The 11,986-nt window shown below is 50.7% G+C and overlaps 1 protein-coding gene across 2 annotated transcripts in view; it reads right to left on the reverse strand.

The window, feature by feature from the left end:
* SMARCB1 (SWI/SNF related, matrix associated, actin dependent regulator of chromatin, subfamily b, member 1) overlaps positions 1-11,170 on the reverse strand; it is a 42,876-nt gene extending 31,706 nt beyond the window's left edge. Inside the window, exons 1-4 of one of the 2 annotated variants that reach the window (XM_024239816.2) lie at positions 10,845-11,170; positions 6,235-6,346; positions 4,413-4,542; positions 753-890 (exon numbers count right to left, since the gene is read on the reverse strand). In XM_024239816.2, coding sequence (XP_024095584.1) covers positions 753-890; positions 4,413-4,542; positions 6,235-6,346; positions 10,845-10,937 — 473 coding nt within the window. In that variant the 5' untranslated portion in view covers positions 10,938-11,170. Of the gene's footprint in view, positions 1-752; positions 891-4,412; positions 4,543-6,207; positions 6,347-10,844 lie in introns of both variants that reach the window. The other variant, XM_024239815.3, reaches the window with a different exon arrangement.
* Between the last annotated feature and the right edge of the window lie 816 nt (positions 11,171-11,986).

Genomic DNA, 11,986 nt, shown 5'->3' on the forward strand with positions numbered 1-11,986 from the left:
CTACAACTTAATCCCCAAAACCTGTGACTGTCACCTCATATGGCCAAAAAAGGAGACTTTGAAGATGCGATTAAGTGAAAGATCCTAAAAGATTAACCAGAAGGGCCCTAAATTACATCACCAAGTGTCCCTTTAAGACAGAGACAGGGCAGTTTCATGCAGAGAAGGCCACGTGACTACAGAGGCTGAGACTGGAATGAGGCAGCCCCCAAAGCTGGAAGAAGCAAGGACCAAATCGCCCCGATGGCCTCCGGAGGGAGCATGGCCCTGTCCGCACGTGAGTCTGGTCTAGTGAAACTAAATCCAGGCTCCCGGGCCCCAGAACTGTGAGGGAAGAAATGTGCTCTGCTCGCAGCCACCAGTTTGTGGTGGTTTATTCCAGCAGCCTCTGGGAAGTGGTGGCGCAGTAGGAGTCACGTGGATGGCATCTGAACCATCACACTGGCTGTGGCCCACTCCTGTGAAACTGAGGGCAGAGAAAGGGCCCAAGGACCACGCCCCGAGTAATTCCACTTGAGGGGCCAGCGAGGTGAGGAGGACATGGCAAGGTGACAGCAGACAGAGCCAAGGAGGCTACGGACAATGTCCTGGAAGTCAGGGAAACACAGCGGTTCAAAGGGGAGGAGGTACTGTGGCGCTGTGGGGAGCCCAAGGTCAAAACAGAGTGTTTTTCTGGGGAGGAAGGAACTGAAACGTGCTGGAGAACTAAGGCGGAATCAGCACGGAGGGTGAGCGCGGCGATGCATCCGCACCAAAGGGGGAAGGTTCTCTTCTTGTCCCGGCCCATGCGGTTCCTGTTGATGGTCGTGGAGCACGGCACGGCATCCAGGTGGTGGGAGCTGTTGGGCAGGGTGGGTACCCACTGGCTGTTCCTCTTGGCCTTCTGTTCCCTGGGGAGATACAAGAAAGACCCCCTAGTCAGTTTAGGAGCCTGATCCTGCCCACCAGGAATCAACTAATGCTCTGGGGATGCCCACTATACCTCTGTCAGGCTCGAGGCTCCCTTGGGAGTTGTCTGTGCACCTGATTTTGCAGGAGCCTGCTCCCCAGGCTGTCATCAGATGCTAGAGGCACCTGAGCAAGGACAAGGGTATGGAGGGGCACCAGACACAGCACGGCCATGGTGTACTGCACTATGAGCCAGGCATGGCTCCACAGAAGCACTTTCTGGATGTGGGGAAGTGGTACAAGGGAGAGACTTCCCAGAGGAGTGGACAATAGAGCAGAGCCTTAGACACTGAGTCAGGGTTCACTGCAGGGAGGGGCATGGGCAGCAGCAAGGAGGAGAGACTGAGGGGCAGTCCAGGGAGGAGGCCCCCAGGGAGGCGACCGATCACAGGTCTCACATGCTCCGTGAGATGACTTTACTCAGCAGGTGGCTGGTAGGAGTCCCCAGGGTTTTGAAGGAAGAGACGTGATCAGGCTGTCATTTTAGACATACTGGCCATCCTGAGATGGACTAGGCAAGGCCTCTGGCCTCTGAGCTTCCAGAGCAGTAGAAGTTGAGAAGACGGGTTGATAAATACCTTCCAGAGGTGACATCCAAGGTAATTTAAATAACCCATGTCCCATGAAGAGTTTGATCTTTTCTCCCAAATTCCAGGTTGCTTTTACCAAAAGCACCAGGTGCAGTGGCTCATGCCTGTAGCTCTAGCACTTTGGAAGGTCAAGATGGGCAGACCACCTGAGGTCAAGAGTTCGAAACCAGGCCAGGTGCAGTGGCTCACGTCTGTAATCCCAGCACTTTGGGAGGCCAAGGCGGATGGATCACCTGAGGTCAGGAGATCAAGACCAGCCTGGCCAACATGGTGAAACCCTGTCTCTACTAAAACTACGAAAAATTAGCTAGGTGTGGTGCCTGGTGCCTATAATCCCAGCTACTTGGGAGGCTGAGGAAGGAGAATGACTTGAACCCGGGAGGCGGAGGTGGCAGTGAGCTGAGATCCCGCCACTTCACTCTAGCCTGGGTGACAGAGCGAAACTCCATCTCAAAAAAAAAAAAAAAAAAAAGGCCAGGCGCAGTGGCTTACACCTGTAATCCCAGCACTTTGGGAGGCCAAGGCGGGAGGATTACCTGAGGTCAGGAGCTCGAGACCAGCCTGGGCAAAATGGTGAAACCCCGTCTCTAATAAAAATACAAAAAAATTAGCCAGGCATAGTGGTGCATTCCTGTAATCCCAGCTACTCCAGAGGCTGAGGCAAGGGAATCGCTTGAATCCAAGAGGCGGAGGTTGCAGTGAGCCGAGATCATGCCACCGCACTCCAGCCTGGGCAACAAGAGTGAAAACTCTGTCTCAAAAAAAAAAAAAAGCACCTCCAGCACACATGAGCGCAGCTCTATCACACCTTCCCCAATTCCTTACATTGCCAGTTTTTTGTTTTATGCTTGGAATTTTTATTTTTATTTTTTATTTATTTATTTTTTATTTAATTTTATTTTATTCTTTTGAGACAGAGTTTCACTCTCGTTGCCCAGGCTGGAGAGCAATGGCGCAATCTCGACTCACGGCAACTTCCGCCTCCCGGGTTCAAGTGATTCTCCTGCCTCAGCCTTCCCGAGTAGCTGGGATTACAAGCATGCACCAGCATGCCCGGCTAACTTTCTATGTTTAGTAGAGATGAGGCTTCACCATGTTGGTCAGGCTGGTCTCGAACTCCTGACCTCAGGTCATCCGCCTGCCTCGGCCTCCCAAAGTGCTGGGATTACAGGCGTGAGCCACCGTGCCCGGCCTGTTTTTTATTTTTTTTTAAAGACAAAGAGTGTCGTTCTGTTACCCAGGCTAGAGGACAGTGGTGTGATCACCACACTCAGCTAATTTTTTTAACTTTCAGTAGAGATAACGTCTCACTATGTTGCTCAGGCTGGTCTCCTGGGCAACACAGTCAAATCCTGGGCTCAAGCGATCCTCCTGCCTTGACTTCCCAAAGTGCTGAGATTACAGGCATAAGCCACCATGCCCAGTCTTATGCTTGGAATTTTTGAAATTACACATGAGGGCAAATTCTTTCCATGTTTGTTTACTCCCTTGTACTTCAAGGTATGGACCATCTTTTACCTATTTGTTGGGGTATCCAAGTTTGTTGTATAAATCTGGATGTATAGATTCTAGATACAACATCGTAACTTCCCAATTACTCGGTTTTTTAATTGTTACCATAAATACTCTTCTAAAGGTTCTAAGTTTTGTTTTGTTTTTGTTTTTTTTGAGATGGAGTTTCACTTTTGTTGCCCAGTCTGGAGTGCAATGGTGCGATCTCAGCTTACTGCAATCTCCACCTCCCGGGTTCAAGCAATTCTCCTGCCTCAGGTTCCCGAGTAGCTGGGATTACAGGCATGCGCCACCACACCTGGCTAATTTTGTATTTTTAGTAGAGATGGGGTTTCTCCATGTGGGTGAGGCTGGTCTCTAACTCCCGACCTCAGGTGATCCGCCCACCTCGGCCTCCCAAACTGCTGGGGTTACAGGTGTGAGCCACCGCACCCAGCCAGGTTCTAAGTTTTTATACATTCAAATCTATTGTTGTTTCTTTTGTAAGTTTATGTGAGCCACTGATTTTTCTGACAAATTGGTCCCACTTATTTGTTTTTTTTAAGAAATGACGTCTTGCTGTGTTGCCCCAGGCTGGTCTTAAACTCCTGGCCTCAAGCAATGCCTCGGCCTCCCAAAGTGCTGGGATTACAAACACAATCACTGTGCCCTGTGAGTCCCACTTTCCAAGCATTTGTAACTGTTCTCCAGAATCCAGGACTTGGCTTACGTTTCTTAGAAATTCCAATGATACAGAAGAAACTTAGAAACCTGGCTAAGAAAATGTATAAAAACAGAGGGAACTGTTAAAAAGTGTTTCAATACAAAAATTAGGACCGGGCCCGGTGGCTCACGCCTGTAATCCCAGCACTCTGGGAGGCCAAGGCGGGCGGATCACCTGAGGTCGGGGTTCGAGACCAGCCTGACCAACATGGAGAGACTCGTCTCTACCAAAAATACAAAATTAGCTGGGCGTGGTGGCGCATGCCTGTAATTCCAGCTACTTGGGAGGCTGAGGCAGGAGAATCACTTGAACCCAGGAGGCAGACGTTGCAGTGAGCTGAGATCACGCCATTGCACTCCATCCTGGGCAACGAGAGTGAAACTGTCTCAAAGAAAAAAAAAATTAGCCAGGTGTGGTGGCAGGCACCTGTAATCCCAGCTACTCGAGAGGTTGAGGCAGGAGAATCACTTGAACCTGGGAGGCAGAGGTTGCAGTGAGCCGAGATCGCGCCACTGCACTCCAGCCTGGGCGACAAGAACAAGATTCCATCTCAAAAAAAAAAAAAAGTGTTTCAATTTAACTTCAACCCAACCAGTTCTTGAGTCTGAGAAAAGACCCCACAGGTGTCCCCAGAGATGCCCTGGCCAGGAACACATTACCTGAGGTAGGTGGGGGGCTCTGTGCTGATGGATACAGCCTTGTACTTCTCATCGTTGCCATCCAGAATCTCTTCCACTTCCGAGGCTTTTAACAGGGTCACACTGGTGGCTAGAGTCGTGTATCCGTGATCTGTAACAGACAGACATCACTGGGTCACTCTGCTGGTGGCGGTGGCACACAGCAGCCAGCCAAGTGGATGCAGCACATCAAGGTCCTCGCATGCGGGAGGTGGGAAAAGCCAGGTGTCAAACTTACTACTGCCGAATGCTGGCCTCTTCCAAAAGGGCAATCTGGACTGAGTGCTTTACTTACAAGTCCTGCTGGGTAGAGCCTCCAATGGGACTGATTTGGACTAATCGGCCCCAGGAGCACTGGCTCGGGGCAGAGGGAAGTGCTCAGGGCAGCATCAGCAACTACAATACAGCACGACCAGTGGGGACACTCGACCCCAGAACATGTTCTCTTGGTCCTCACTCAGGGGAAAAGAAAGCTCCCAGAGTAACACCCCAGTGGGAAGAGGTCTGACACCACCACAATCCACAACACGATGCAAGGTGGGGAGATGGAATGGAAGATGAAGAATACTTTTCTTTTAAAACAAGAGCCCAGAGAGTTGGAAAGAGCTGCTTCACACCAAACACGAATTTCTATCCCCGAGCCGGTCCACACGTGCTGCCTGGGAAGCAGGACAGATTCTAGGCAGCTCGACCCCTAGCTCTTCCGGGGAATCTGCGTCAAGAGCTACCTGTCTGTGGGCCCAGTCTGGCTTCTCCTGGAGAAATCAATCACTTATGGGGAAGGTATCTCCCAAGACTTAGCCCAGGGACTTGCGGAGGGGGAAGCAAAGCTGGGGACTCGCTGTGTTAGTGACTGATGCTCTGCTAGGGGAGGAGGGGGAACAAAAAGGAAACTGTTTTAAGCAAGTGAGTGGAAATGTCATAGCAGCAGATCAAAAAGAAGCTCTGGCTCCTGCATTAAAAGAACCACTACTTTCCCGCAGTGGACAAAACCACAGCAGCACCTACAGACACAAACAAACAGGGCAGACTACGAAGCATCGCACACGTGCTCACAGACACACCCAGGCCTAGGGCAGCTCTCTACAAGGTGCCATTGCCACATGGGAAGCAGTTTCGCCACCTGCCAAAGGACATGCTGTGTCCAAACCCAAATGTCTCCATGGGAGTGTCTCCCGCAGAGCCCCCAGAGTGTCTGAAGAGCACCCTTTCACCCTGCACAGAGCTGCCATGACCCAAAGCCCACTAGTTTCACTAGTGTACCTAGCAAGCCCCAGGCACACGCAGGCCACCAGGAGCAGGGACATGCACATGGGCTCTAGCACACTGGCTGCCAGGATGAAGTGCTATGGGATGGATGTGCTCTGGGAAGCAAGCGGTGAAAGCCCCAGAGGGGAGTGGGAGCTGGGACCACCACCCGCCACTTGGGCTGCATGGAAGATGATTATGGTGACACACCCACGGCAGATGGCAGAGCATCGCAGCATTCCTAAAACGTTTTGAGACCAACATGTCTTCACAGCACCTGCTAGTGTCCTGGCCCCGGCCCACTCACGTACCCAATGGCCCCACTGGAAATACCTGACGGTGGACCACCAATGGCTCCCTGGAGCCACTTCCTCGCCTGGAGTGCTCACAGGGCGGCCCACCCCTGGGATGCTCCCTGCCCAACTAAGGCCAAGGCTGCAGTGAAGACACTCTGGAGTGAAAACGTTTTATCTTCATGACATAAGCGAGTGGTTTTGAAACAGGTTTACAAACCCTCGTGAAGACGCACCCTTAGTGTTAGGTTTTGTTTTTTTACCATGTGACGATGCAACTATTTTCTTCCTCTCTTCCACAGTGGCTAGTCGCCTCCAGAGTGAGGGGTATCTCTTGTACAGAGAACCTCGGAACATACGGAGGTAGTTTCCCACCTATGAGTAAAGCAAGAAGGCTCATTATAAGGGTCGCAGCACCACAGGGAAGGGGAGGGTCCTGGCGCAGACTGCATCAAGCAACAGACAAACAGGCCTCGAGGTGGCCCCCAGGCGCCATGCTTTCGGCAGCATTAAAACACATTCTGCTGATATGAAGGGTTCACCAGCAGTGCACATCTGGCCTGCATGTGTGCATCCTGACAACAGAACCAAGCTTCAAAAGGCCTGGGCAGATGCCTGAGTGGGAGGCACCCAGAGCTTAGCAAGAAGTTCGTGGTGATTTTGATTTTGGACTAAGGATCTCTGGCACTTTCCAGAAATGCAAGGCCTCCTTGACCTTCTTTTATCTTAAGGACAAGACTTTGATATTTTTACCATGTAATAAACACCAAAAAGGTCTTTTAATTTTAGACAGATGCCAGATAATTTCCCCCATGGCCTGTGTTGCTTTGTTTAGTAACAAAACCCAAACCAGGGATACCAAAGGAATTTTCCAAAAGGTTTACAAGGCAATCACCAGACTGCTATATAAATCATCACTGACTCAAACAATGGCTTCAGTTTGCTTGTACCAAATACTGAAAGTGTGACTTCCTTAAGGAAAATAAATCTAGACCTAAAGTTTTTATGAGGGTACCCTATTGTCTCATTGACTATTCAAGTATGATCACTTCAGAGTCACATTGCAGGGGATGGCCAATAGACTGGGTGCCAGGTGCTGGCTCCATCTGTAACCTGGGATCACTTCCCATTTTCTGGGTCTCTTTACTCATCTGCCAAATGCTCAGCAACTCTGAACTTCACCCCCATGAAGGACCACTTCTATTATGTTTCCCATTTTATCTACCCAACATAGTATATATTTTGAATTTTTAAATTTATTTTTAATTTTTATTATTATTTTTGAGACAGGGTCTCGCTCTGTCACCCAGGCTCGATTGCAGTGGTGCGATCATAGCTCACTGCAGCCTTGAACTCCTCGGCTCAAGCGATCCTTCTGCCTCAGCCTCCTGAGTAGCTGGGACTATAGTTGCTTGCCACCACAACCGGCTAATTTTTGGATTTTTTGTAGAGACGGAGTTTCACCATGTTGCGCAGGCTGGTCTCAAACTCCTGGGCTCAAGCGATCTGCCCACCTCGGCCTCCCAAAGTGCTGGGATTATGGGTGTGAGCCACATACCCAGCCTAATTTAAAAAAATAAAAATAAAAATCTGTAGAGACAAGAGTCTCACTATGTTGCCCAGGCTGGTCTTAAACTCCTGGGTTCAAGTGATTCTCCTGCCTGGGCCTCCCAAAGTGCTGGGATTATAGGTATCAGACCCAGGCATAGTATTAAATAAAATGTTTCTCCATTTTCAGCAGTGACTGTAATCAACAACCAGGGCTACTGAACACTGAGAGAAGAGCAGACACAGCAAGTCACTTGCTTTCCACATAGAGGGCACAGACCCCTCTATGTTATTTGGCTTGTGTGTCAGTATCATCCAGTATCATGGTAAATGTAGAGTTTCCATTAGGTTTTTTAAAAGAAATTGACAATACTCCCCGCTATGACTACCTTGCAGGCCCTGCAGGGCTCTGAGTCTCCTAGATGCCCCCCAAAGCCCCTTCAGAACTTAGGAAACTGGGCTTGCCTTCCTGGCTTTTCTCTGAACCAGCCTTCGCCCTCTTGGGACCCAGGTTTCCTGAATATAAAATGAAGGTGCTGGACTTGGGGATCCGTTAGGGTCCTCAAAGCTCCATGATTCTGGCTTGGTAAATACAGCTGTCTGTTAATGGCAGAACAGTGACACACACTCATAGTAAATGCAGATGCCTTCCCAAGACAGCTCCACAGATGGCGCATGGAGGCACTGGGTATGTTGCTATGGCTGGCCCACCTCTCTGAATACAGTGCCTGTTTTCCACAGGGCAGTGGGCTGAGACAGTCCATCCACTACTGTCACTGGAGGTACTGAATTTCAATAGAGCTCTGACATTGAACCCTTCCCTAAACTCTGAAGGTCTGATGATTAAGTCAGGCCCAAAAGAACAAACTGCCTCTCCATCTGAGTCTCTTACAGCCTGCGTCTCAGGAAGATTATTCTTACTGGGAGGCCCAGGAGTGAAGGGGCTGAAAGACAAGATTGTAATTAGCTTTCTAGAAACTAAAATGTGTTTTGGGGAAGATCCTGGAGACCATCTAGTCTAAGCATCACATTATACACATGAGAAACGCGACAGCAAGGCAGAGCAGGGCTGGAACCAGGCCTCCCAAGGTTCTTCCCACTTGGCCACACACAGCTTCTCAATTTGCTCCAACTAATAAATGAAAGCTTTCTTTTGAAGTGTCACCTACTCAGAGCCAAACTGATTACTTTTACACCCATTAGATCAGGTAAACAACTCGCCTAGTATCACAGGCTGAAATTCAACACCTTTTGCGTTCTGCAGTTAGGCAGGTGCCTGCTGGCCAACGAGGACCATTCTGAACTGTGGCAGATGGACAGGCACTGGCTCTACCTCTCCAGCACTGGCATCTTTGAACAGTTGTAATTTAAGTGACAACGTGAAAATTTTATTGAATCCTATATTTTTTGTTTTATAAAAATTGGTGGAGGCCAGGCACAGTGGCTCACGCCTATAATCCCAGCACTTTGGGAGGCCGAGGCGGGCATATCACTTGAGCTCACAAGTTTAAGACCAGCCTGGACAATATGGTAAAACCCCATCTTTACTAAAAATATAAAAATTAGCCGGGTGTGGTGGTGTGTGTGTGTAGTCCCAGCTACTTGGGAGACTGAGGTGGGAGGATGGCTTGAGCCCGGGAGGCAGAGGTTGCAGTGAGCCGAGATTGCACCACTACACTCCAGTCTGGGTGACAGAGTCAAACCTCGTCCAGAAAAAAAAAAATGGTGGAAAATGCTAACACTAAAGTTCTGATGCTATTGACCTTAGTCTCATCCATGGGACTCAGTGTGACCATCTTGAGGCTTCATTCATTCATGCTATGCTCAATTGTGAAGGAAAAAACCCGCAAGTTTAAAAAGCATGAATGCGCTGAGTGTGAGTGCAGTAGCTCACACCTGTCATTCCAGTACTTTGAGAGGCTGAGGTGCAAGGATCACTTGAGCCTAGGAGTTCAAGACCAGCCTGGGCAATATGGCAAAACCCTGTCTCTACAAAAAATACAAAAATTAGTCGGGCATGGTGGTGCACACCTGTAGTCCCAGCTACTTGGGAGGCTGAAGCAGGAGGATCACTTGAGCCCAGGAGGTCAAGGCTGCAGTAAGCTGAGATCACACCACTGCACAAAGTGAGACCTTTTTTCAAAAATAAAAATAAAACAAAATAAAGTATGAATAAAATGCTGGAATATGATACTAAAAACTGCTATAAGGAGAAGAAACTCTTGGCATTTCATGACAGCTTTAATTCTCCAGGATTGGCACTTACTTCCTTACATGAGATTCTACTGCTTGACATCTGTACATCTGAACTGTATATCCGTAATTTTTTAAAAAAGGTAACATATACTAGCTGGGGGCTGCCTTTGGAGCAAAAAAGGCTAGTTTGAGACAATCTGTAAAAACCTAATATATAGCCGGGCGTGGTGGCTCATGCCTGTAATCCTAGCACTTTGGGAGACCAAGGCGGGCAGACTGCTTGAGCCCAGGAGTTAGAGACCTGCCTAGGCAACATAGCCAGACCCTGTCTCTATAAAAAACAAAAAACAAGAACCTAATATACTTGGAACAAACACCCATTCAAAGGCCAGTAGGGTTTTCCTGAAATCAGTCATCCAGTTGATGCAACAAAATGCAGCTACTCTAGTTAAGGGTTAAACATCTTTAGGCTCTTTCCCCTGGAATAATTCAGAATCAGTTCACAGATATGGAAAGTGTCAATTGCTTCAGAACTGCTGAAAGATCTAGCTTAGGCATGGGGCCCTTATTCACCCAAAAGCAAACATCTTCCTCCAATCTGTTTCTTCACTGGTAAACAAAGGTCAAAAGACCTCCACTGCCCACCTAAGAGGCAACAAACACAATGGGGATGAGCCCTCACTAAGTCCAGGGTTTCCAGCCTGCCATTTCAGGTTCCCACAAGTAGCAATACGGGGAGGGGTTCACGTGAATTTACGACATCTAAAAAGGGTCAAAGGCAGCAGTGCGGTCCCCCAAGCGTCGCAGGGGCTAACTCAATATCCCGTTTCTTTGCGTCTGGTTGGAAACCAACCCAGCGCGGAACCACTGGGGCCCCTCGCGGCGCCAAAATCCTGGCAGCACTGAATGCGGCGGACCTAGGCGAAATGAGTAATGAAATCCCAGGTCGATGAGGGGGCGGGGGCCACACCCGACACGCCCTCTAGGTCACGCCCCACAGCCCCGAGCGCGCGCGCGCGCGCGCGCCCCCCGCCCCGATGAATGGAGACGCGCGCTCTCGGCGCATGGGCCCGCCCCGGGGCTCCCGCGGGGCCGAGCCCGGGGAGGGCGAGGACGCGCCGCGGGCTACCTCGGAGCCGATCATGTAGAACTCGCCGTCGTCCTCCAGCTGGAACTTCACGGGCTTCTGCCCGAAGGTCTTGCTCAGCGCCATCATCATCATTGCGGCGGCAGAGGCGGGCGGCCGGAGCCGGGCTGCGAGGGATCAAGAGGGCTGGGGCGGGGCCGGGGCGTGCTGGGCCGAGGGAAACCGAAGCCGGAAGGCGAAATGCGGACCGGGCCGGGTACCGGCGCCTCAGCCGGGCTCCTCAGCCGCCGCCGCCGCAGTCGACGACCAGGCCGCCCTCAGTGCGCAGGCGCAGGCGTTGGCGCTGACGCGCGCGCCGCCGCTCAAACAAAAGGCCGGGCGCGCCTCCGCGGACCCCTTAAAGGAGCCACGACTAATTTCTCTTTCGCCTAGGCTACCTCGCAAGTCGTGGTGTAGAGGACGTCTCACGGACAAAAATAGCCACTGAGGTCCTGACTCAAGCAGTGGCTTTCCCAGTCTTACAGCCAGGACTGGAACTGAGCCCAGGGGAGAAGAAACGAAGTGAGACCTGAAGGAGGAGGACCTGGGTGGAAGCCTGGGTGGTCTGGGCATGCTTTGGGACCCCAAGCTCGTGCCTTATCTTCCCCACCCCTAAAACGCAGTGCAGCTGAGCAGATAGGCGGGCCCCTAGGAAGAGATATCCCAGTTCCGGGCCTACGGCTGTCCCTGCAGCTGTAGAAGTGGGTAAAATGACAACAGCGGATGAGGCTTGGCAATGTTCAAAGGCCCAGGTGGTGTTTGGTTTGGCTGGTGCATCAGATGAGCGCTGGAAGGGAGGGACACCTTCCACCTTCTCCATTCCTCTCTTAGCTCTACACTCTGCTTAACCGAGCCCTGCAGTGGGGAGCGAAACCAGGCAGCCCAGCCCTGTGGCTCTGCCTCTTGGCTCTTACAGCGCGAAGCTAGTGAAACTAATGAAAGTCTCAAAGCAATCATCTATCTGATTGAATAATGCAGGGAGTAAAACAGAAGCCCACTACTGATGATTTCACACAGTTCAGCCTAATGAAATTGCAGCTGTGACTGGGCTCAGCGGCTCATGCCTGTAATCCCAACTCTTTTTTTTTTTTGAGACGGAGTCTCGCTCTGTCGCCCAGGCTGGAGTCTCCTGCCTCAGCCTCCCA

Source organism: Pongo abelii, chromosome 23 (genome assembly GCF_028885655.2).
Source record: "Pongo abelii isolate AG06213 chromosome 23, NHGRI_mPonAbe1-v2.0_pri, whole genome shotgun sequence".
NCBI classification, from domain to species: domain Eukaryota; kingdom Metazoa; phylum Chordata; class Mammalia; order Primates; family Hominidae; genus Pongo; species Pongo abelii.